Source organism: Pezoporus occidentalis, unplaced genomic scaffold (genome assembly GCF_034315485.1).
Source record: "Pezoporus occidentalis ecotype Australia unplaced genomic scaffold, CSIRO_AGI_Poc_V1 ctg8, whole genome shotgun sequence".
NCBI lineage: Eukaryota > Metazoa > Chordata > Aves > Psittaciformes > Psittacidae > Pezoporus > Pezoporus occidentalis.
This window is the reverse complement of record NW_026916158.1, coordinates 2,873,716-2,899,951: the sequence shown is the minus strand read 5'-3', so window position 1 is coordinate 2,899,951 and position 26,236 is coordinate 2,873,716. Positions and strand designations below refer to the sequence as shown.

At 38.5% G+C, this 26,236-nt stretch overlaps 1 protein-coding gene and 1 long non-coding RNA gene across 11 annotated transcripts in view; both read left to right on the top strand.

The window, feature by feature from the left end:
* The window catches only part of OPA1 (OPA1 mitochondrial dynamin like GTPase), a 53,261-nt gene extending 42,602 nt beyond the window's left edge, over positions 1-10,659 (top strand). For all 10 annotated transcript variants that reach the window (XM_062603333.1, XM_062603335.1, XM_062603329.1 and 7 more), the window contains 2 exons: positions 9,613-9,690; positions 10,209-10,659. In XM_062603333.1, coding sequence (XP_062459317.1) covers positions 9,613-9,654 — 42 coding nt within the window. In that variant the 3' untranslated portion in view covers positions 9,655-9,690; positions 10,209-10,659. The remainder of the gene's footprint in view (positions 1-9,612; positions 9,691-10,208) is intronic.
* Positions 10,660-11,823: 1,164 nt separating this feature from the next.
* Positions 11,824-26,236, top strand: part of LOC134155813 (uncharacterized) — an 81,043-nt gene continuing 66,630 nt past the window's right edge. Inside the window, exon 1 of the long non-coding RNA XR_009961734.1 lies at positions 11,824-13,894. This is a non-coding gene — a long non-coding RNA (uncharacterized LOC134155813). The remainder of the gene's footprint in view (positions 13,895-26,236) is intronic.

Here is a 26,236-nt window from a genome sequence, read left to right as displayed (position 1 = left end):
TCACAACCAGTCAAAGTATGGGCTGTCTGTGCCTAAGAGTTCAAGCTTATGCTGGTGTCAACAATGTGCTGGTGGCAGTATGACTGCTGTGCTCCCTTTGAGCTCTGTAGATGTCTTGGTGCTCTCTGGTGCAGAAAGTCGGGGTGCAACATGCTTGGAATCAGTCTGTGCAGTTGTGTCTTCAGTTTTCCCTGCCTTTGAACATAAGCAAATCAACAGTGCATCCCATTATTTTTAGTCATTTGCTAACTTTCTGGTACTCTGTTAGAATGGAAATTAATTGTTTTTTTCATGATTATTGTATTTTTAATTCCATGTAGATAATCTATGAAATTAACCCAAGCAAGTGTGCTTTGACATGAAAGACACTGGTTGAATGTTTAAAGTTTTTTTTGTTTTTTTTTGGTTTGGTTTTTTTCTTTTTCTCCTTTGAGTTTTGGGGCAGCTGCGAAAACTAATGAATTAAAACCTGAAGAATGTGTAGGATGGTCTGTGTCAGAGTGCAGATAGGGTAGTTCCTGCTTTGTGTCATGACAGAAAGTGTTTTAAAAAGCTGCATCTTCTCAGAGAGGGAAGTAATCCTCAAGGGAGAACATAGATCACTTGTAAACCGCCTGTGATGGAGTGATGGTTTACTTAACTTAAGAATCCCAGATGACCAAAGTCTGTCTGCTGTGACTTCTTAAAGTTACTGATGAAGAGTTAAGCAGTGATGTCCAGGTTCTAAAACGGATCCTTCCAAAGTTCAGCACATTTGTCACTGACTAAGCGAAGCCTATCACTTAAAGCTGACATTGAAAAATAATGATAAACTGTTACGTGAGTAATGACATATTTAATGCCTGCTAATCTTACCCATGTCTCTTGTACTTAAGGATTCAAAAATTTCCTTTATGATGCAAGGATCAAAACACCTAGATGGATGCTATTTTCCTTTTAGTACTGTTTGCTTATGAGAGTACCTGTTAATCAAAATTTAAATATGTACTTATCATGGAGAGATTGCTGTTTATATAAATACAAACTGTTAAACTGACCAGTGTATGTATTTGTTTTGAGCTAATATGGAACTGTGGAGTGTAACTTTCCCATTTCCAAAAGCTGGAGAAGTCAGGGTCATGTATGTCGCACATTGTTAATATTGTAGTGGAACCCACTTTGCTTGTAATTTGGAAGTCAATATAAAAACAAAAGGGAAGGGAATAGTTTATTATCAGTCCTAGCTAAAAATAAGAAAATAAAACATAGAGCAACCTGTTTTTCTTCAGGGCATGATGGCTTAAGTTTCTGACTACTGAAAAATTAAGTTTATTATTATGATCCAAAAATTACTTATCACCATTTTGTTTTCCAACATCGTCTTTTAGAGAGACTTTCGTGTAAATAGTCCCAATATTTTATTATCTGGCTAACTAAAAAGTATGATTTATTTTGGGTTGAGAACCAACATGTATCAGTTACTTCTTATGTTAAAGTCTGTTTACAATTTTATAGCCTTAAGGTTACAGTAGCCTTTACATAAGTAATTTGCCTTTATAGCTGTATATGTTCCTTCTGCATAAGAAAAAGTTAGGGGTTTTTGTTTTGTTTTGTTTCTTTTAATCACTGGATGAATCTTTGGGTAGTATTTCTAGCATGTTTTTATACTTTTAACTACTTCCACCCAAAAAACGAGCATCATCATGTTCTGATTCATTCTAGCTTAACAGTTTTGATTTTGAAATTCAGTCTTTCTGTGTCCATAAGTCTGATTCAGGACGTGAGTGTGTTTTATGAGGTTGGTTGCCTTGTCATTCTGCTACTAAGCGGCTTCTGGCTGTCCATTAAACAGGACAGCTAAATTCTGTTGAATGATTGAGTTATTAGAACAGTTTCAAGTAAAAATCTCAGGTAGAGATAGAAGACTGAAAGGTGCCTAAGTCCTGCCTTCCTATTGCAGACATCGAGACTCTCATAAACTCTCACTGTGACTCTCATCTTAGTATAGATTAGTAATCATTTTTACGTTAAGCTAATTTGACTGTATAGAAATGTATACTAGCTTGTGACCTCACACCACAGTTCAGTAATAGTTTCTTTTCTGTAGACAAGCAGGACTGATGTGTAATAGCCCCAGAAACATATCTTGTATAAAGTTAGTAGTCTGCATAGTTGTCATTTTGCTTCAGCCCCATACCTGAGTTCTCATATGCTCCGTCAGAGACAGAAAGAGTTCATATGTGCCAGCCTGAGGATCCCTGGGGACTGCTCCAAGAAACACAGCTTCTGTTCTGTTCGGCTGAGGAGGGGTGAAGTGTGTTGTGGAAGCTGTTTCATTAAGATGCAGAGGTCTTGCTTGAATCTGAGGCAGCTATAGATTAAGATACTGATTGATTATTAATTTACAGGTTTATCAGCCCAATGCCCAATTCCCATTTCTGGTGCTAAAAAGCATTATTATAATTCTGAATAACATTCCAGTGCGCAATACCTTGTAAAAATAGCTGAAGTGCTTTCAGGCAAGCTCTCTTCTGCTGCTCAGTTATCTTTAGTCTGAAATAAAGGTGGTACTGTTTTGCACAGGCAGCTGATAGCTTTGCTCAAATATGATATGCAGGGATTAAGTAATATGATATTGATACTTCAATGAAAGTGATGTCAACTGTAATATTCCCCCCCCCCCCCCCCCCCCCCATACCCCTTGTCTAAAATGGCTTCTTAAGACTAAGATCTTACTATTTTTCTATGACAGGTTAAATATAGAATCTGGAGGTGATATTTTCCTATTTTAGTGGTGGATTTACCTACAACAGGAAAAAGGAGAAATGTACGCTATGTATCTGTCTTTGTACAAAACAGGCTCCTTGTTTTTTGTCTCCTGTTAATGCCATACAAAAGGAGATTTTCAACCAGGTCACCAGCCCCAGCAGGCAGTTGTTGATGTAGTCATGTCCATGAAATCAGTATGTTGACTGACTCTTGGAAATGTTAATAGTGATATTAAAATACTATGTTTAGCACTAGGTCTTGTTCTAGAGTTTAAAAAATATTTTTGAAAAGCCACTGAACTCTTACCTCCATCTGTTTAATAATGAAAGCATCTCACCTGATGCACTTGGATAGTTAGAGCATGTCCCTGTCCTTCTCACTGTCTTTTTGGAACTGGCAACTGGAGTAGAGGTATTCTAGACGTTGGTCAGTTTAAAATACCTTTTACCTCAGGATGGCAAAGGGATTTAAAGCCAGTAGAAAAGTCAGTAATTTAATGGTGGATGTCTAGCTCTGTCTGTCAGACAGGGGAAGCCTGATTTATAAATGTGTTTACAGTATTTTTGTATCATCATTATTGGATTCCAGTGAGCATACTTTGAAGTCAGGATTTATAGAAACAACTCCATTAAATGCCTGCAAATTCAAATCTAATTGCAGATTGCTGTACATAGAAGAAACATTTTGTAATAATACAGGAAAGCTACTACTATGTAGCATCAGTTAGCATCTTGATTCAGTCTTAACTAGTAGTAACTACAGAGTGTGCTAGCTGTTTTCTGCAAGCTTGCATTTTAAAGGCTGTATATTTTTAATGATTCATGGATTTACTACATGGACTATTATAAATTCCATTTAAACTTTTCAGGGTTCTACAGTGCTTTTATTACACTAATGAGCTAATTAAGAACCATTCACATGATTCATCCTCCTGCTCAGCCTTTTTAAAAAACTTTTAGCTGCTGAAACTCTCTTGACAAACCAATATTTATAGCCGTTTGACAGCAGGATGATGAACAGCATTTGTCTTTGTAAAAGCTTAAAGAAAAGGCCTTTCCAGCACCCAGCCATGCAGTTACAATCTTGACCTCTTTCTTATGCTGGGAACATACATACAGCAGACAAGCAGCACCTCCCATGTGTTTTCTTGACCCTTTGACTGTCCATTCACTTCCCATCTGTTTTGCAGCCTTAAAGGAACAGAGGGGCCCTCTACTTATAAATCTGTCTTTGCAGCTGATAAATGATGTTCTGTCTCTTTAAGGACAGCCTGGGTGGTTTTTGCCACAGCGCACCCTCTCACCCCGCCTTAAAACTTTAGCTTTCCTTTTGGCCTCATCCAGAGGAAAGTATGGCATGTGAACAAGAGGAAACTGGCAAAAAAATGTGATGGGTAGTTTCAAAGGATTTTCTAAAATTCAGCGGGACATGACCTTGCAATGATCAGTAAACTATAGTAGCCGTGAGGCTGTGGTTGAGTGAGACATGAGGAACCATGTTGACACAGGTCATGTAACTGTGGGTGGAAAGTCTGCTTTCTGGGGTGTTATTTGGAAGTAGCTGTGAACGTGCTGCCTTGTACTGTTTCAACAAGAAGTAAAGCTTTTACATGGCCCTTAGAAAATCCAGGAATGTGGTACAAAGGGCTGAACTCTGAAGAGATGATTTCCCCCTCCTCCCCTTCTCCACCTGGCTGTTCATAGGGGTTCTGTACAGCTGGTGGGTTTGTGTCTTAGGTAGCCCTAAGCTAAGATTCGACTTTCAATAGGAAGCTGTGGATCAACATTTCCCATTTTAATGAATTACTTCTGGGCATTCTTATGAAATCTGTCTACAGACCAGGCTTTCTTTTTTATTAGAGGAAAGATGGTGCATTCAGAGCAGTAAATTCAACATTTCTGCTTCTATGGTTAATTAACCATAGTATAGATGTGACACAGCAAGCAGTGAGAATGTTTATAGGCAAAGAAGGGATTAAGGAAAGGAAGGAAGATTAAAAAAAAAAAGGGGGGGGGAGCAGGAAGGGGGCATGACTAAAGTCTAAACACAATCCAGAGTAAAAGGAGTAACAACCATGAGCTTTCAAAGCCATGTAAATATTAGTTGGAGGTAGAAATCACTTTAACATAGAACAGGAGAATATATAATGAGGTGTTAACATATTCTAGTCATGATGGTTTTATGCTATAAGTTTCATCGGAGTACAAAATAAAAGATTGATCTGTGTTCAGAAAGATTTGACTTAATTTTTTCTTGATGCTGCAACTGAAATTTGATTTCATATGGACAAACTTGTAAACAGGGAAAGGGAGAGCTTTTTCATTTGCTTACAGTACCCGTGTAGTTTTCTTCCTGTTCTGGCACAGATAGACATGAACATCTTTAAAATCCTGTGCTAAAACCACTGGGTTTTTAAAGGTAAGTATGTATGATTTCAATGTGTCAAAATTCACTTATCTTCAGAAGCATAAGCAAGACAGGGTTTGTGGGCAGAGACCACCCCTTTTATTAAACCAATTAATGCAATTGGAAAGCATCTATCAATATTTTGTTGCTACTTAAAGCATGGTTGTTTTGGGGTTGTTTGGGTTTGTTTTGTTTTTTTTTATTATTTATTTTGTGTTCAGTACCATTTCAAGATTATTTGGCCTTACCTCAGAAGGTTCATTTGGCTACTTACTTGAGCTGTTTCATTTTAGCAGTGATTCCCTAGCTTCTGCACTGTTCGCTAGTAAATAAGCTCAACAACCTAAGCAGTTGTAAGACTGAATATTTATGGGATTTCCCTTCTGACCATCTTATGGTATGAGGAAAAGCGAATTTTATCTAGCTGCATCTGTCTGTCTTCGCACTGTATCAAAATTCTCATTACAGATCAAATAGTTTGGGTTTGAGCCTTTTGGATTTAGGGCCATAGGTTTAATGAAAAGAAAATGAGCAGGTAGCAATATTATTTCATATGGAGACAAAGAGAGACTGAGCATGAATGAGGATCTCAAGACATCTGAGTAAAGAATTTTCTTGTTCTGTCAGTAAAGATTTTGGGGATATGGAAGGAGGATTATAGGAATATTCATGACCAGATCAAGAGGCATGAGTTGATGTATGAACCAGCTTATCTTTTAGGTAAACAAGGGGTAAATGGAAAGTAGAATAGCCATTCATTGCCCCTAGGCCTGTGAATTTTACTCTTCTAAAGATGGAAGCAAGGGGTTAGTTACAGTTATTCTTCATTGATTTAATTTGATTTTTGATCATGGTCTGATGGGTGCTGGAAGAGTTATGTATTTGTGACTTCAGGTCTGCATTAAAACTACCAAAGACCATATCATCTTTCTAGAATCCAGTGTGTAAGCCATAGTATATATTTAAACTTCTGCAGTGCCGTATAAAAAGAGCGTAGTACTTCAACAGCCTTCCTTGATACTGGAACATTGTATAATGATGCTGTGGTAGCTCAACCTGTTACAAAAATAATTTGCCAGCAAGCTAAGTGCTTTTATTCCATTTCTGGCTTGTTCATGGAAAAGCACAGTACCACAAAACTAGAGCAACAGGTCACCATTGTCTATCCCTTAATATAAGTACATAGTAAGTATTCTTATCTGAAACCTAAATAATGTTCTGGGTTTGGCATGTTGATACATCTTCCTCAAAACAGAAGGTACTGTAATTTACAAGTGTAAGTCACTGATATTTTGATCTAGGTGTCAGTCAAAACCCTGCAAATATGGGGACACAGTTTATGCATTTCACAGAGAACTTGCCTAAATAAAGATCTTACTCTTGAATTGTAACAACCAATTGTTGTTCCAAATGCAGTGTCACATGATGCTGATGAAACTATGGGCAGTTATTCTAGATTTGCAGACCCTGCACTTGCGCCCATTAGGAAAGTTCTGCCTAAACATTTGTATTTACTGGTTTATTAAGATTAGTGTTGTGTAAATGCATAACTCTGCCATTAGCCTATTGAAAAAGTAAACCTAATTTATCAGATTTCTCTGTGCTACAGAATAGACTTGTAGGAAAATGTAACAGGTTGGCTGGGGTGTGCTGAGGCTTTACTACTGCTAAGAATACAAGGCATAGCATGAATAATTGCAGCTACTTGGCAGTCATTGTAACTTTTCTAAGAATAGCCAGCATGTTTTTTCAAAGCATTAAATTACCTCAAGATCTCATAATTATTATAGTTAAGCAATCATTTCCATTCAGTCCAAGTATAAAAACTAATAAAATGCTCATAATATTGAGTCAATTTTAGTATGTCTGTTCTCTGAGCAAACACAGCTGATTCAGTATATTCTGGTGGAATACATATTTGATATCCTGTTATTTTAATATGCCCTAATCAGAAAATTAAAATAGATTTTGTTGGCACAGACCCTTTTTTTTTTTTTTAAGCGTGAAATAATAATTACAGACTTTTGCTGATGCTCTGAATTTTCAGGACTGGAATATTTCATTAGCAAGAGGTTGAGAAGGGAAAATATTTGCATTTAATACTGCTAAATCTGTCTGCTTTCACTGAGTAATGGCTTGATCAATACAAAGAACATACTTGGGGAAAGCATGTAGCAATTACAGAAAAAAAGAAAGTCAAAAATCTATTGAAAGGACAACATGAAGAGATCTAATTTCCCGTTACTACTGGCAGTTTGGCAATTTTGGAGAGCAAGGACCAGGATTAGTAATTTCCAAAAATAATGTCAAGTTTCTCCAAGATACAAAGATGTTATTTCAAAGGTTAATTTTGTAAACATAAATAGAGCATCAGTATTGGAAGCCAAGTTAAGTAGTTGCCTAAATAAATGCCATGTAATTAATGTTTTCATTACACAAGATACTTGTATACTGACACACAAACGGTACTTCTTTTTATTCTTTTAAAAGGTAATGAAAACACTTTGAATGTGCTTAGTAAGGAGAAGTGATCGTGGGGCTACTTTTTTTTCGCTGGCAGCTTTCAAATATTCTCTCTTCTCAACTGAATCACGGACTTTTTATTTTAATATTTTTTCTGGCAAAAAGCAACTACTGCTGTTTCTGAACTTCCAAGATACTGCTTTTGTCCTCACACTGACTGTAATCTTAATTGAATATCCAAGTACTTTAAAAAAAACAAAACAAAACAAAAAAAAAAAAACAAAAAAAAAAACCAACCACAAAATCAGCTGGAATTCAAGAAAGTTCCTCGGTGCTTTCTTTAGGACACGGAGTGTGATTCAACCTCGCTGTATGTCTGTGTTTGTTCAGGGGACGCTGAAGTGTTGAAAGGATAAGTGGGCTTGCCCTTAATCATCTAAGAATTGCGTGATGAAGAAGCTTGAGATTTCTTCATCCTCATGCAGGCCGTTTTCCATATTTTATTTCACATGCTAGCTAAAATTCTCTACTTCTGTTAGAACAGGGCTACAGAGTTTTGTTGAGTTATTGTCATCATTACTATTGTAATTATTCTAAAATTATTTCATAGAAGTATTTCATAAACTGTGGGATAGTAATTTTTTCCTAGATGGATCTTTTAGTTCCCTTGGCTACTTTCTTAGAGCATTCTCTTTGGAGGTAACTTTTTTGTTCCACTCATGCTTATGTATCCTATTTAAAACTGTTTTATTTTTCTTTCTGCTCTACTCTTGTTTCAGCTCAGCACAGCATGTTTATAACACATGGTATTGCTAAAGAAAAGAAACCGTTAATAAAAGACAAAAAAAACCCCTCAAACCTTGTATCTCATACATGGGAACATACAGCATTAATCCAATAGTATTTTTAACTGGGGCGGGGGGGGGGGGGGATTATCTGTGTTTATGTTCGTCTAGCTTATTTTTGTCTGTCCTACTGCTCTCCCCCTGTTCCTTCATGTTTCTGAAGTGTGTTTTCCATGGCCATAATCACACACAGAAGAAGCTTCAAATGAGGATGTGGTGAGAGAGAAGCAGGAAATCTTGCAGGCATTGGATTCCAGCTATGTTCTAAATTTTGCTTCATAGGCAATTTAATATATCAAATAGGTTGTATGATGACAAGTGTTACATGGAATTGAGAAAAGAGTGGAAAAAATGCCTAAACCTCTGAATTTTTCCCAGTCGATGTTGCCTTTTCAGTCTTAGTAACTATTTGTAATTGTGTTCAGATCGTTTTTTTGTAGTGAAATAAGCTCCCAACTGTAGTATTTATATAAAATAAGATTCTGCCCACATCTATCTGGTTACCACTGAAATGCAAGAAAATAAAATGGAAGTTTTAAACATTCTTAACGTTGTGCATGCCCTTTTGAATACGTGTATTTTGAATACTGACATTTGGTTCCCTGAAATTTGCTGCTCAAAAAGAACTAGCTTTCAGTTCTTTTTAGAATGTTTAGTGGTGTTTGCAACGCTTGCTGTGGAGAATAAGGATATTTGGTTAAAAGAGAAAGGGATTAGTAGGCGTTATTCAAAAGATACCAACTCCCTACATGTAGCAGGTGTACAGTAGTTCTGCTGTGCATGATCTAATGAAAATTAGAGGTTTACAAAATAGAACGTCTCTAGCTTTGGATTGCTTTGGTAAATTTTTTATTTATTAAATTAACATGGTAATCATAGTGTTTTTCAAACAGGGCAAGATTTTTTTTATTCTGCTGTAGAAAAATGTTCTAAATCTTAGTAATTCAGTAACAATACATAGGGTAATATTGACAATAGCATTGAGTTTTGTTCATGTTTGTAAGTTTAAGGTTTTTTTGCGGGGGGGGGTATTTGTTAGGGGATTTTTGTTTGGGGTTGGTTTTGTTTGGTTTCGGTTTTTGTTTTCTTTCTGGGCATGTCCTCAATTAAGTAATAGGTGTTTGAAAAATGACCTCTTTAATTCCTTCAGAAAAAGTTCGGGAGATCCAGGAAAAGCTTGAAGCCTTCATAGAAGCCCTCCACCAAGAAAAGTAGATTATTCAAGCAGGTAATTGTGTGTCAATCATAAAAAGGTTGCCACAATTTTCTTTGTGCTCAGTATAAAATGATTATCCGTTTCTGTTAGGTGCACATGTTTTCATACAGACTTTGTGAAAATTTCATTTTTAATTATTCCAGAGCCTGACTGCTGCTGCTGCTTTTCACTTTTTATCTGCAGATCTGTACTTTCATCTCTTAACACAGACTTTCTAAACTTAATAGAAATACAGTTACTGTCTAGTTATTCAGATATTGCGAAACACCATAAGCTATTTGATTACTCTCAGTTCATTATTTTTAAATCTGTTAAGAGAAAGAGGCATAACTAGCTAGAATCAAAAATTAGGGAACACTTGTCAATAAATGTGTTTTGATTTTTTTTTCCTTAAAGGCAGTGTGTATTATTAGCAAAAATATTTGCATTATTTCCAACCTTTTCTTCTATATTAATTCTCCAAAACATAAGCCTAAATGCTGTCATGTATTTGCGCACATCTTAAAATTACCTCGTTTCTGTTTCAACAGCCACTTTACACAGGAGCGCAGCCTTTTCCAGGTTATCTTGCACAAAGAAGACTGAATAGAAATGGCTTTTGTATCCCATTCTCTTTCCTGTCTTTTGGAGAGCATCATGAGATGTTGCAGGAGAAAGAAAATAATGTCTCATGGGATTGAGAAGTTCAGTGAAAATCCACCCGCTCTTTTAATTTTTGAAGCTATGTGCACATGACAGAAGAATCTGACTTGTGTGTCAATGAGATAGCTTGGGAGCTTGCTGAAGTTGTATAATGAGGGGTTTTTTTTTGACCTGAAAGTTAAAAAAGCTTTTATTTTCAACATCTGTCTTGTATGGTTGAGCTGGATGAGATTCCTAAAGTTATTTTACCTGTTGTCATTTTCTTGCCTGCAAATGATCCTGACAGTTTGACGTAAAGTTTTAGTATTTGTATGTACATTAAAACACCCTTCTAAGTGATGCCATTTCTATTTGTTGTATGCTCTGTGTTGACGCATTCTCTGATCACCCTGGTACAGATTTAAAAGCATGAAATAGAGATCTTGAGAGGAAGTTGTGGATTTTGTTAAACTCCTAAACTCTTGAGGCAGACACATCATCCAAGGAATACTTGTGCTTTCAAGTGAAAGTACAGACTGCTATTCACTGACACCTTAAAAGGTTTGGCTCAGGAAACAATGTCAATAGCTGCTTCTTTTACCCTTTCCTTCCCAATATATGTTGTTACTCTGGAATCATAGCTGATTACATTTCATTTCTGGGATTGCAGACTCCTAATTTCCTTGTTAACTCCTCCTTTCACCATAGCTAGAAAGTAACCTGATTGAGTACATGTTAAATGTAGAAAGATACTTTGTAGAATTCCAAGTCATTCAACCTTCTTAACTCAAAAAGGAAGAATGCAGTTAATCTCATTTTTGTAATAGCTACTCTAAGACCAAAATCACTTCTGTAAGAATGTTAGGCACAAGGTCCTTCCCCACCAATTTGTTTTCTATCATTCAGTATAGTAAAAAAACGGTAAGTAGTCTTACTGCCTTTCAGTTTTGCTGTAGAAATGCCCCTCCTGACAAATTTAGTATGATACAGGCTCTGTATCATAGGTGCCTGGTGATTAATCACCACCATTTTTTTTCTGTCCACAAATGATCTGGATACACTTCTGAGGAAGAAGACACTAGGCCTGAAACAGTTTGTTTTGCAGTTGTCTGATTATGTATATAGGAAAATGTACTTAGGTTTATTTTTCTCTTTTGAAAAGCTATTGATTCTGATGTGTGCAATTAAAGGTGAGAAATCTGAACATTTTTCAACATAACACTCTTTCCGTTTGCTCTCAGAAGAGACAATACAAAATTTGGTGAGATGTTCCCCAAATGTTCAGGAATAAAATCTTTAGTCAAGTGGACAAAAATTCAGTGTAGAGCTATTCATAAAATGCTGTTGAAAGGTTAAATATTTCAAGGTGATCTAACAGTGTTTAAAATTACTTCCTGAAAATGAGTGCTTGAGAACAGAAAAATGAAAAAATGTCTTGTGTTATCATCATTCTCTGAAGATAACTTCAGAAATGTAAGTTTGCATAATTATGAAGGCAGAGTCCTTCGGTTGTATAGCAAACCCCAACAACAAAAAAAAACATACAAAAAACCCCACAACCCAACAAAAACAAAAAGCCACCCAATCCAAAACCAACATAAAAGAACTATTGAATTTGCCTAAAGATCACTGTTTGAAAATTGTGTAATGTAAATATTGCAGAATGTCTCATACAGTGGCCCATTGTTCATCTCTTTTAGTGTGCTGTTCCTACAGTTTTTCTTCTGACTTCTCTGTGCTGCTCATCTAAGACTTAGCATGATGTATTCCATTAAAACGAGGTATTTATTGAATAAAAATGTAACTGAAGGAATAATAAAAATGTGGGATTTGAACACAATATTTCACCAGATTCAGAAATTACTTTAGCCTTTTTCTCATTTGTTAAATTGTGACAAAGTACGCTATTAGTGATATTAAAATGCCTGATTCAGAAATGCTGTGTCAGCACCAAGTTAGTGGTAACTTTACTCTTATCTTTTGCTATATAAATTAATGGTTGCCTTACCATTTATGTAATACATTTAGTCAGAGGGGTCTTACGAAAATCATTATGTTGAAAGCTGTGTCTCTGGAAGTTCAGACATGTCTCTGGAGGTTTAGACAATTGTTGAAAGTATAAATGAAGGCTGTTGTGGAGTGTTACTTTTAGATGCATTTAAAACAAACATGCTTACTGGGACAGGGGGTTTGAGAGCTATAGAGCAATCAGCTTACCAACCCATGAGTTCAGTGTATCTTTTAGTTGAAGAAAAATTTTACAAAATTAATTAAAAAAATTCTATGTAAAGCTCTGATATTGAAGATGCTGCATATGTGCTCCACAAAGCTTAAAATGCAGACCTGGACATGTTAGGATCAGTGAAGGGCTGTAACAATATTAACTTCATTAAACATGATTAAACTAAACAAAAATGGTCTTGTTAAATAAGTAAGGTAATTTTATGCTTTTTTTTTTTCAGGATTTTATGTTAAGGTTAGAACAAGGAAGAGTTACAGGAAGCTGTGCTTATCTCACTAGTAAGTTAGCATCACTTAAGTAAAAATGGGCTTAATGTGTGCTATTAGTTGGTGGCTTCAGAATTGGTCCTTGTAAGGAGTTTCTCGCTGGTTAGATGTAGTTACATCAAGCAGCATAAGAAGGATGTGCTGACTAGTACAGTAATTTTTAGATGGTAAAAAGTTACTTGAGCTGTCTCTAAAATTTATGTGATACTGAAAAGTATGTAATTTCAAACTGGTTTGCATAAGTTTGCATAATTTTTCTGTGTTACATATACTACCTTCAGATTCTGCATTAAGCAGTTTATTGTAAGGAACAAAGACTAATCCGTAACTTCTGTGGCTTTTTGAGGTTAGGGAGGGGATCAGCAAATGCAAGTATAATTATTCCATAAATAGATATTTCATTTCCTAAGCATGTTCTTTACTATCATGTAGATATGGTATTTGCAAATTGTGATAGTATCATAGCATCCTGTCATGCAGTAACGCAAAAAAGGATGTTGATTTTCACATGATCCAGAGCAATCCATGAAATGAGTTGTGAATGAGCCAAGGTTTAATTATTAATGGCCAAGGATTTTTCTGTCACTTCTTCATGAAAAAGGTACAAGTGGTGCTTTTTCAAGTTTTGAAAATTACCCTTTATGAGCAGCTACTACTAAACAGTGAGGTTTATCTAAGTTATCAGACCAAAAGAGAGATGAAAAACTTGGAAATCTGTCAAAGTGTCAAAAGCAAGCATAGTTAAATTAGAGGGTGAAAATGTGAAATTTGTAGCCATTACAAACATACTGGTATGCACTATTTCACCATCAAGGATATATGAATCGGGTTTTTTGAGTATGTTTTGACTCTAAACTGAGTTATGATGTATTTCCAAAGCTAAAGTTTAGTGAATTTAATTTTCTTATACCTTAAATGTAACTTAGTAACTCTCAACAGTCATATTAAAAAATAAGCAAGAGATTTCATCACTTCAGTTGGGAAATACTGAAATACGGCATCCCTAGGTCTGACCCAGGGCTTCTTGAAGAGCTCTGTTCTGTGGAGATTTGGTCCTGGAGATGTCTGTAGGATATTTTTACGTCAGGTAAGATGTTGCTATATGAACTCAGTCTGTGATGATATCTCTGTTTTTGCAGAGTTGCAGAATGAGTTTTCTTTGACTATTTGGAATGTGATTCTAGGTCTTGAGGTACTCCGGAAAATGTTCCAGTCATACTTCCTCACTGCATAGGATGCCCTTGCAGTCACTTGCAGTCTCCAAGTTACTTGTTTATATTAGTTTAGTTTATGTCAGTTTAGATCTATTTTATCCTCTTCTATTTTGTAATTAGTTCAGTAAGCCATCTTCCTTTTCATTCAGTAAGATAAAATGCATTTTAAAGCCCTTGCAAGACATATGTAGTCATGTAACTCTGAAAGCTGAGGTTTGTCAAAAATGCTGTATGTTCTGTATGGCTGTGATCACAGACTTTTTACAGAACAAGGCTGTTACCAAGGATTTTTTAGTATAAAATACTACACAGAAACAAAGGGAAGAACCTGAAAGGATATAGAGATTGTAATGATTGTTCATGCTGCAGTGCTGGAATGAAAAACCTGTGTAGACTTCTGTGTACACAAATCTTGCATCTGCTGTCACCTCAGTGCTGTAGCACATCAGAAGGTGAAATTATCAAAACTGTTGTTCTGTAAGAAATGCTAAAAATCACAGGCATGATTCTAGTTTTGACTGTAGAAGTGATTCAGAAAATGGTCCTGAAAGTGCTGCTGGAATGGCTTGTGAAAGAACTCTAGAGCCAACCTCGGGAACTGTTCTAAAACATTTCTGAAATTGCATCTAGGTAAGTTTCCTGGGTTGGTGCTGTCAGTCAGTGGGGAAATATTTCCAGAAGTGGCTCTAGAAGTGATTGTGGCAATAAAGCAGAGTGCTTAGTCTAGCAACTATTGTAGTGATTCTCACATTGACTCTCAGTTGGGTTCTAGGCATGGTTCTGGAGATGAATCCAGAAATAAACCTGACATTGACTGTGGGACTGATTTCTGGAATTGACTGTAGGTGCTGTTCTAGAGGCAATTCCAGAAGTATTCCTAGCCATTTCTCTTGAAAAGCTGATTACTGTGCATAGCTAGAACTGGTTCTGTTTGTGTTTGTATAGAACTGATAAAAAAGCTGTTCATTTGCTGCTGTTGGAAGTCCATAGGGTCTAAGAGTGCTTCTAGAGCAGTGTGTCCTAACCTGTGTGGTGATTGCACATTCTGACTTCAAAAATGATTTCTGAACTATCTTTGATTAGTGACAGCCCACAAGATGAGCTTTGTTCAAGTTTTTCACCCAAAGGACAGCAATGAACTCTTTGAAGGTTAATCAGTGGTATATTTATTGGATTATAACATTCCTAATATAGGGGAAGATGTGAAGTCTGAATTTAAAGGGTATTTTATAATAAGTTTTATAACAGAAATAATGTAAGAATTCTATCCTTTTTAACATTTTAGACACTTTTTTTTTTTTACCCAGGAAAGAGCTGAGCATCACTGGGCAAGACTGGCAGCTGCCACGTCCTTAGAACTGCAAGGGACAGGCACATTCTGGTTGTGCTCTATTACAGTCAGCCTTACCATCTAGCCTCGTGAAATAAGTGTTAAGGTAACAGTATGCCCCCTATGCTATGATAACATTTGAAACACTATTTGCCTCATCTCCACAAGCCAATTGCCTTTGGGTTTTGATGTTTAGAGATGGAACATTCATTGCAACCTTTCTTACAATGAGTCTGTTCTGGATCATGTGAAAATCAACATCCTTTTTTGTGTTGCTGCCTGACAGGATGCTACAATACTATTAGCATTTGCAAAGAGTTTGCTGTGTCTGATAGTGCAACCCCCAGATCACAGGCTGCTCAGTTTATGTTTCTCTATTATGTGAAAGACACAAAGAAGCTGAAGGCTGGCAAAGGCCTGTCAAATCTTGTAATGTAGCGAGCGACCCCAGAGCTTCATTCTGCTTTATATCATCCCTTGTTCTCCATCCCACCCCTTTCCTTGAATGGGCTCTGAGGTAGGTAAATGAATTCAGTGGTATGGTAGGCAGATGATTCCTTTCTGACCTCATTCCTGTACCATTTGTTTCCAGGCTTGTTGGAGGGAAAGGATATATCTGAACCTTTTGTTTCAAATAATTTTCTTGCAGGTTGGGGAGTTAATGCAGACCTTGTCTGAACTCACCCAAGCAGAAACTGTTCTGGGTACAAGTCATGACACGCTTGGTCCCTTGGAATTGCCAGATTAAAGGAGAAAGCAGTGAATTGGAATTCTTTCACATTTGGCATTCCTTAAACACCTGGATACTTTTTTTTTTTCCCCCTCACGTGCATGTGTTTGTATCCTCCCTCATGCCTTGAAACATCTGTCTTAAGAGCAGTCAAGAAGCAAAGAAAGAACAACCTTTGAACAGCCCAGTGTTAGTTTTTCAGTTGAGGCTGAAGCCGAGTACAGCATATGCTAAAAAACAGTGGATTGCAAAGTGGTATTTCAGACCTATGTCTGAAATTGTCAGAGCACTTCTTAGGTTTGAAGAAAGTTAAGTCTCGTTTGTTAGGGATTAATTGATCTTGGATCATGTGTTTGATGGGAAGGAAATCAATGGTTTCTCATATACCAGGCCTGAATCATTGGAGCAATGAGATCTTTCAGACTAGTTTCCAGAGCTATGCATCCTTGAGGATACTTTTGTAGAAGGAAGACTGAAGGCATGTGATCAGTAGCAAAATGTGAGGTGTATAATATCACCATAGCTACCCTGCGTAGTCATACCCTGCATTTGCTCTCTATGCTGTCAATGCCATGATGTTTGGCAGGTTGTTCTTACCTCCTGCGTAATGGATTCCTAAGGTATCAAACAACACAGAAATACTACTGCTTCCAGGTTTTCATTGTACATAACAGTAAGTTTGCAGTATCCAAACTGTAAAATCATAAGTAAACCAGAACAGGAGCTAAACAACATTATTTCACTCTCAGTATTCATGGAGGTGTTCTGCTGAAATGTTCTGGATAACTTGAACTGCACAGCAGCATACATCTTGTAGGGAGATGGGAGATGCACAACATCTCCACCTACTTAGCCCAGTAGAAGATCCGGTACTGATATATGTATAGCCTTGTGTGAGGCCTTGCCTGCTTTCCCACAAGCAATACCAGCATGAATATTAACTGTACAAGGCCCTTTAAAAAATACGTAAGTAACTAAAAAATTGTAAATTCCTCCACCTCCACCAATAACCTGGAAGGTAATGCTGTCCCTTTTGTTATTATCATGTAGTACCTCTGCTTTAAGCAGCGGACAAAAGATTCATTTTTTTTATCATGGCTTTTATCTGGCAGCTTCAATCAATTAGATCTTTTTGCAAGGAAGCTTTTTTTTAAGCTATTAAATGTTTATTTTATGGCCCAAGGTTGATTGCCACTGGACACTGTTGCCATAAGGAAAATAGTTTCTTTTTTAAAAGGCCTTTTTGCCTCCTCTCAATTTCTGCAGAGTTCATCCCTTCAGCTGGAGGAGATAACGCTTCCTTTTTCAGTAAAAGAAAATAATTTTCCATTGCCTGGTGTCTGAAAGTTAGGATTCAACAAGGCTTATGGAAGTACAACTAGCCATGGGTTATCTCATGAAGGTTTATCTCTGTACACTGCTTTGTTGCATGTTTTTACACACCCTGTTTACTTGTCCTTTGCTTTTCCTGTCAGGACAACCTTCTTGCCTGTCCTCTGCCCTGTTGGCATGCAAATTACATGCACACCAGGTGACATTCTCTGGCCTGTACTGTGCTGAAGTTCAGATCAGGTGCTTTATAATAGTACTGTCTGGCTTGAAAGATAACATAGTGTAATTCACACTACAGCTCACATCCCTTTTCAGGTTAGTTCCCGGTGTCTTGTTTTTAGCTACAGATGTGTAGCACGTTTTACAAAGATACCTGTATCTCAACATACATGCTATGTATGCAAATGAAAAAACATACTGACGACTTCAGAAATCGTGACTTGCTGACTGGTTTCAGCATAGCCCAGAACAGAATTTATTTAAGTATCTGGTCTGAAAGAGAATGCTATTTATTAGGAGATGAGTAACGGAGAAGAAACATTGGAGAGTGGTTCGTGGCTGGAGGCTGTTTTGATGTGGAAACAAGGGAATATTATACCACTTGCTGAAGCTTAGAGCAGCTCCTGGAACCTCACTGAAATCAAGCTTTGTACTGAAAAGGCTTGTAGCCTGTTGGGCCAAGAGACAGGGATTACAAGAATATTCATGACTTCCAAGAATCAGCAGGTGAGACATAATGCATGCATTTGCCCCTCCCCCCTTTCCCCAGCTCATCCTTTTGGTAAACAGTTCATAAAGGCTGGGTTCCCAGAGTGACTGAACTCAGTTCCTGATCTTTTTTTTTCTCCTCTTTTTTTTTCCCCTCCATTCTTTATAAAAAGGATTGCAGTGTTTCTGCCGCTTGTCCCAAGCAGAAGCACGGACTCCCCTTTTCATTTCTAAAGAGCAACTGTGTGGCTGAACCAGAAGTCTTGTGACATAACTTAAGAAAGTAGAATGGTATCTTAGCATCCAAGGCCTCTTTTAAAATGTTAAGGAAAGCCTTTCTGAGAGCTTAGATAAGCTGGAGAGGAATCTCAGTGACATATGTGCATTGTCTTAGGAAAGCATGGGTTGAAGCCAAGTGGTGGGCCTCTGCCTTTAATATACTAGGCATTTGTCATGCCTGCTTCGGTGTGCTTGCTATTTAGTAAACACCCAGTATGTAGAGTCCATGCAGTTAGAAGCAGTTGCAGTATGTGACTGATACAGAGCACTGTTACAGGAGAGTGAGTGGCAGGAGATGGGTAAAGAGTATTTTTTCAGGTTTTCCCAGGTGAAGAACAAAGGCATGGTCTATAGAAGGTTTCACCGATCAAGCTTTTGCAAAACTGTCTCACTCTTTCACTGTAGTATGGGCAGTGAGGGATTCTGATCAATGCTGCTGCTGCCCTGACTGACAGGCTTTACCTGCAGGCGTGAAGTTATATGCTCAGTGTCATGGGGTGGGGACAATTGTTAGCTCTTTCAGTGAAGCCTGTTTGTTGTTAGCTCTTTGGGGCCTGAAACAGTGCCTGCAGTTAACAGAAGAGGACATACTTGATTTTTGCTTTAACTCAGTGTTGTTGCATGCTTTTTCTCTGCGGAAATACGTCAGTACCGCTGGCTCTGTCATGTGATCTAGCACAAGTCCATTCTGCTGGTTTGTCATTCTCCTGTACATGGACTGCAGCTGCAGATCAGTAATAAAATTATTTGTCAGTGGGAGGTGTCACAATGAATGCAAGGGAAGGGCATTTAGGCTGCTCTCAGTCCACAGCTTGTGCCACTTACCCAGGGCTGGGTGCAACTGGGGCACTAATCCTCCCTGTATCTACTCTGGTGTAAGGCAAGGATGGGTGCTTCTCCAGGTCCATCACGATTCCCAGCAGTGATAGCCAGCCTTTCTTCCTGCACTGAGATCCAGGTGACTGAACAAAAGTGTTTTGTTACAAATGTACCACTTTGCCAGAATTTACTGTAGTCTGAAGCTTGCAGAACATCTTTCAATTAAGCCACAGCAATCATTCTACATTAAATGAAGATAACTTTTTTATTTAATGTTTTCAGCCTTTTGAGGAAGGATGTTCACAGCATTTTAAATCCCCCTTGGAACTTCAGGCTGTAAGAGTTATAGTGTGTCCTACAAATGATCCTACAAAACTGTTGTTACACTTGGTTTGAAAGTGTCTCAACATAGGAATGCTTGTTTGTTGTATCCTGGTAGCAGCATCCAAACAAGATTTCAACAGTTTTCTTGTTAATCTGAGTGCGACTCAACAGCACTTAGTTCTGCGGCTGGAATTTGGTCCCTAACAGTTGAAACTGAACTGCTGTCTGCTCAATATAGTTTTTCTAGTAACTGATGCATCTAGGTCAACAAACTGACAGGCATTGCTCATTTTACTGCTTGGCAAATATTGAACTAAAGTCTTCAGCACTGTAACACTGTTGACAATTGCAGGATAATGACATTGTCCTCTTTTGTTACAATGGAGTGCATCTTCGAGTCCGATTCTGGCATAACACACTCTGTAAACAACAAGGGGTGTTGTGATTTGGAGTCCCAAGTGTTTGCTTTGACAATATAAACTTACTGCCTGCTCTCTGAAACCAAACATCCTGTCTCTGCCATGGTTACTTCAAACTGATACTGAAACAAGCCACACTCTTCCTGAAAACACTGGAGGGCAATGGCATAGCTGCTGTTAAAGGAGCTCTTTTCTCTTTTTGAAAGCTATCTCTACCACCCTCCTTTATTATGCTGTAGGTCCATGTTGAGGAGTCCAGATTAGGCTTCAAGAGGCTGAAAGTGAAGAATAATACTTGGAAGAAAAAAAATCACTGTGGATTACTGCAGTTAACACTAGTCCCACTGGAAAGGAAATGCTGTGTTGCAAGCCTATCGGTTCTTTCTTTTCTATGACACCATGTAAGAAGAGACAAAATGGGTATGAGCCAAAACACAACTGACAGTTCTAGTGCACATGTCCTGTTACCTGAACAGAGCAATGCTCCTGGCCTCTTCCTTGTCCTCTCCAAAATGAAACATCCCCATGCCTTATGTGAGGTCCAGAGTCATTTCAGTCCCAGCCTCCATAGTTTCAAGTTCATGGTCTCTCCCTTCTGTTTCCCTAGCATTCCCTAGCTTGCTCGTTTGCTAATGTGAGTCATTACACTGAGTCAGACTGGAGTAATTCAGCTTTGTGCGATTCAGTAGGGACATGCCCCAGAAGAATGGTGCCATTAAGAAAGACTTTTTTCCATGCTACCTTTGGTCTTTGTTCACTTTATCATTTATTTCATATTTAGGTTAAGGGTGAAGATGCAAGCAGATCTGCCTTTCCTTTGCTTCACATATCTGCTTTCTTCTATGGTTCATCTTGCACGTGAACTGCAAGGAATCTTTATTTAGGCCAGTTTGCAGTTAAAATGTTAGAAAACCTAAATCATAGTGAATCTGTTTGAAAAGTGTCTAACTACACATTTGCAGTTACAGTATTACATGTGAAACGTTAACCCAAATGCTGCTAGGAGGTGAATTTGCAAGAAAGAGCTTTTACAGACAGTTGGACCCTGCTTCTCTAGACTGGTGCCCACCAGCTGCAGGATTGGTCCACTCCACAGATGTATTCAGAAATTAATCCACAGCTTTTTATACGCAGTGGATTAATTTCTGTGAACACACAAATAGGTATAGCATGTGCCATTTATGGCCTTTTCGAATTGAGCTAATGGTGTTTCCTTTTCCTTTGTGTCTCAGAGAAGAAAAACAGCAAAACAAAACAAAACAGCTTTGCTTTGGGGTTAATGCAGTCACATACTAAAAAGAAGTCTTAAGTTCAAAGAAAAAGGAAGAGGCCAGCATGGATTTCACCACCAGGTGCTGAAATGGGACAAATCCTATGGTACACTGTTCACATTTTGCCTTGTTGCAGACATGTCTTGGGTAATTCAGAGCTAAGGGGAGTGGGTTGTAATTGTGTTCCCAGCAAAGAGGAGGAGGCGAATCTCCATGCTTCAGGAAAATACCACCATAATTCTTCCTATATTAGTTCAGAGGGACTCATTGATCATGAGGCTGGAAGCCTTTGTGGCAGATGTCAAGTGATTGCTTTTGGGGATGATTCACCTATTGTCTATAAGGTTCCTTTTACTAAAAAGCAGCTGCTGAAGCCTCTATTTCCCCTAAACAAAACTGTCTTGAGCTTCCAGGGGAGAACAAGACCTTCACTGTGCTGGTCTTGACTGAGATCCCAGCCAGGAGGAAGAAGTCAGACCTGTTTCTTACTTTTGCAGCAGCAAGCATTTTTCATTTTGTTTTGTTATTTCCTTAGCAATAGCTGTGGAATGGACAAAGAAAATTAGCAGCCACCAGCCCTTAGAGAGAGAAGAGCCTGTCTGTCCTGTAAAGCTGTATTTTTTCATCCACCTGCAAATGTAGATGGCAGAAGTGGCTGTTGTTCTGGCTGAGTCAAAGTTGTGTACAGTAGAAGCTGATTTCCTGACCACTACCCAGTTCAGGTGTCTGGTTTTTTTTCACATGTTTGAAGCTGATGCTATCCCTTTTTATACAATAAGCTTAGGTCATCTGATATTTTGCCTTCAGATAACATACATCCCTATGCAGTCTGTGCATATGAAGCTTGCAGGTAATTTACATATCCTGGCTTCCAAAGGAAGCAGTTCCTAGAAAGGCTTAGCCAGAGCTTGTGGGCTATTCAGGTGAAGGAAGCAGAGGGGGAAAGAGCAGCCTGGTGCTTCACTAGAAGAGATAAGCGAGTTCCTGTGGGCTAGGGAATAACTGCCTCTTGATGAACAAGTTGGACTATATCTTCTAGCTTCCCTGATAGCAGGAGTTCATCAGGCCAAACATAGCTGCCAGCACCCCTGCACCCTGTTGAGGCTTTGGAGTAGGACTTTTGCTTGGTAACAAGCTAATATTCCTATACAGATGGAAAGCTGGCTGTTGTAAAAACAGTCAAGAACATTGTATATTGCCATTTAGAATACTAGTCTATTTATTTAAAAGGTTTGTTGTGTGACCTCTGGGCACTGCATAAATGTATATGACAACCTGTGACTACCTGTATTGACTAGCATCAGTTCATTATATCTGGTCCTTCAGAAACTGTTGGTTTCAAATGTATTCTTCAAAATAATCCAAAACTGAATCTTAACCCCAAAAAAGCCAATTTTTTTGCTAATATTTGAGAGCTAGACTTTTCTCCTGATAAATCTGAAGTCCAGTTCATAAGTAAAGAAGCTCTAGAGATTTGGCATTTTCACTATATTCAGCAGCAGCAATGAAGTCATCTGGGGTCAGCCAACTAGCATAAGGAATTTTATTATGTTGGTAATGATTTTTCAGCCACTGGTAATCAGGAGATACATGGAGATATAATGGAAAAGAATCAAGTAGTCTTTAAATAGTTTCCATCAGTTCTACCTCAGAGAAAGTGGGTATGTACATTAAGCCATATTCAGCTTGGAACTGTTGGCTGCACCAGTTTTTACCTGCACAGTTGATTTTTAGGATGAGAACTAGCTAGAAATAAGACCTTTTCTCTATTAAAGATGTTCATTCGTGTACCTCCAAAATATATGGCAGGAGGGTTTTTCCAGAAATTGCCAAGTTCCTTGGGCCTGATAATTTTACAATAAGTGCTAATGTGAAAATTGCCTTCTGCTTTACAGAAGCAGCCACTAAACAAAAGGTTCATTGTGACCTGAACTAAGTATTTCCTGGAGTTTACCAACACCTGATCCTAGACGTTATCGGAAACACTGCTCAAGCGCAGCAAAGTAAAACCACAGCTCCTTTCCAGCAGACAAGGAGAAACAAGTTTGTGTGGACCAGAGGAGCTGGTCTGGGCAGACAGATCTGCAGAGAGAATAGGCATGGTATGCCACACTGCACACTTATAGAGAGCTATTTTGGACCTTAACAAAGTCCTGGAAGAAACTGTTGTGTTTTAATTGTGCAGACCCATGTGGCTGAGGAGAAATACAAGGGTGGCTTTTTTGCTCATTGGAATTCCAAAACCAATGTTTTGGTATGGCCTTTTTCTCTGGAAATGCCTCACTGTTGAAGTATGCTGTGTTTGAAATTCCCTTTCTCTGAGACCTTCTGGAAATAGCTTTCCTGTGTGTAAGGCTTAATTTCGAGTCAAGAGACAAAAGGATCGCCTTGGAATTGCATGTTAGATGACAGAGGACTGAGGGGGTGTGCAAAATCTAAGTCAAAATGCTTTTGGCAGAACCATGGCATAAATTCCCAAGTGTTTGTAAAATTCCTCTTCTTTTCAGCAGCTTTGCCAGTATTCAGGTTTGCAGGTCCCTCAGAATGTCGTTCCTGTCAGGTATGTTTCACTTGGTTATCAGTGTGACAGTGCTGTGAAGTTTGCTTGCAGTTACTCTAATGAAGAACAAGGGCAGAATAAACTTGGAAAAGATTGAGCCAGCCAAACACCCACATGCAAAACTGAGGGGTTTAGCTGGTAATAAAGGGAAAAGGGTTGGCCAGCTAGCTGTATGACTTTGCAAGCAAACATTTTCAAGATAACACATGTTGGTATCATATAAGCTGAAAACAGACCTGTATCTTATCCTAAGATACACCTGAGGTGAAGTGTTTGCTTGGCCAGCAGGAGAGAAATTCTGCGGTATAATGCATATGAATGATCATCTTGGGGGTTTTATTCATTTTGGATTTTCAGATTGATACTGCTTGGGTGGGGGTGCTCTGACTTAAGTGAAGTTTTTCCAGCTCTTTGTTTCCGCTGATGCTGGAAATCAAAGGAGTTCAGTGATCCTCGTTGTGAAGTTTTTGAGCCAGTCTCAGATTATGTGCTTTATCTTGTTTGACTGTGTTTTCAAGGTCAATTTCCAGTGCAATATGAACACTTCATAAAGAAAATTATTTACATCTTAGACTGCTTCATTATGGGAATTTAGAGACATCAGGGAACAAATGAAAATCTATTAACTGTTTGTAAGCCATTTGCAAGTGCTTCTCTCCCTACTGCTTTATATTTCTAGGTGGTAAGACCAGAACGGGTCACTGTGATCACCTGCACCAAACTTCTAGCTTCTGGGTGGCCTAAAAGAGACATGCAATAAAAAACCACTGAGGGCTGCTTTAACCGTTCTCTGTGGTGGATCTTTTCACCAGGGAAGTTTACTAAGCTTACTACTGTGACTGACAAACATTACCACTCTACTTTGACTAAGTTTGTGCCGTAGCACTGAGATCTCATATTGCCTTGTATCTGCTGAATCAGGAGCTGTCTTGAACTGGATGTTTTTCCCCAAAGTATTAAATGTTGAACTTGGAGTTTGGTAATTCTGTTCCCTCCTTGCCTATTGAATCTGGGTTTCTAAGGTCACTCTCCCAGCTTCAGCCAGAACACTTCATGATCTTGCTTTTCAGTGATAGATTATTCTGTGCCCATTTTGCTGATGGAAACTAAGAGTGGCTGAATGCAGCTCAGACATACTGGCTGCTGCCCCCTCACTGCCTGACCCCAGGCCTGAGATCCTGGTCTGGAACTGGATCCTGGTTTTACATCTGTTGTGGTGATGTCCTGCTGGTTGCCATCCCTTGTGGGATAGACCTTGCGGTAGGCATTCCCAAAGGCTGCTGAGTTCTTTGTGCAGTCAAGAAATCCTTGCTTAGGGCTAATGATTCCCCAGAGTCCCACCACGGTCACCTGAGGGTGACTATCAGGTGCGCCCCTTTCATCTCTGACTTTTTCAACCCAGCTTGCAGGGTCTGGCAGAACTTTACATCATTTTACTTTTCATATGGCATTAGCACACATGAAGTAAGAAAGTTTATGCCTGGAAACTGTTGGGTCGAGGCCTGAAAGTAGAAAATATTAAATCCAGGCATGGAGAGCTTTTAAAAGAGGAGGAATTTCATGGAAATAAAAACAGTCTAGTCCATTAAGTTCCTCTCATGGACTTTTATGAGGACAATTATTAATACTGTTGAAAATTATGAAATGTGTGTTAATGGGAGCTGTGCTGGCTGCTGCCAGAAAAACTGCAACCTTTACAGCTCATTTGGAGACAGAAATAGTCAACAAAGTAGCCTACGGGGTGCAAAGGTTCGCACAGTGCAGGCTTAGACTAACTTAACATATGCCCTCTGTAGCCCTGGTATTGTCCAAAATGTAATGCCCATAATAAAAGAGAGAAAAATTGGACCCCAAGTGGCAAGGATTGTAAGCCCTTGGAATTCTCCTAATCAGAGATACTCAGCTATTTTTAGTTTATAATGTTTAATCAAATAGCAACAATGATTTTTCTCTTTTTTTCAACTCAGCTGCACGGTATGTTGGAGGGGGTCTTGATGGCCTGTGACCTTGCCTTTATCTGTCAGTCTGTCACCACTGGTCTTCAAAGTGCAGCTTAAAGGATCTGAGGCTTCTGTGTGGCCTTGATGTGATCTGCTTTCCTGGTAAAGTTTTTCATTAACGGGTGCTTTTTTTTAAGCTGGCTGGAGTTTGCTTTTCTAGCTCCGTGAGATGCTGCTGGCTCTGGAGCTCTCCTAACCCCTGCGAACAGGTTTAATAAAACCTGCATGGGCTGTATTTGCAAGCTTTGTTTGCAGGGTGGATGCTGCTTCTGCATGGTGGATGCTTCCCGCCCCATTGAACAGGCTCACACTTTTCTCCTCCTGCCTTCAAAATCTCCATCAAAGGTTCTTAAAAGAGGGAATGTTTTTTGAAGTACAGTTGGCTAAATACAGTGACTGAGCAACAAGCTCATCCATCTTCACAGTGCTTACCTGCCTGCTAA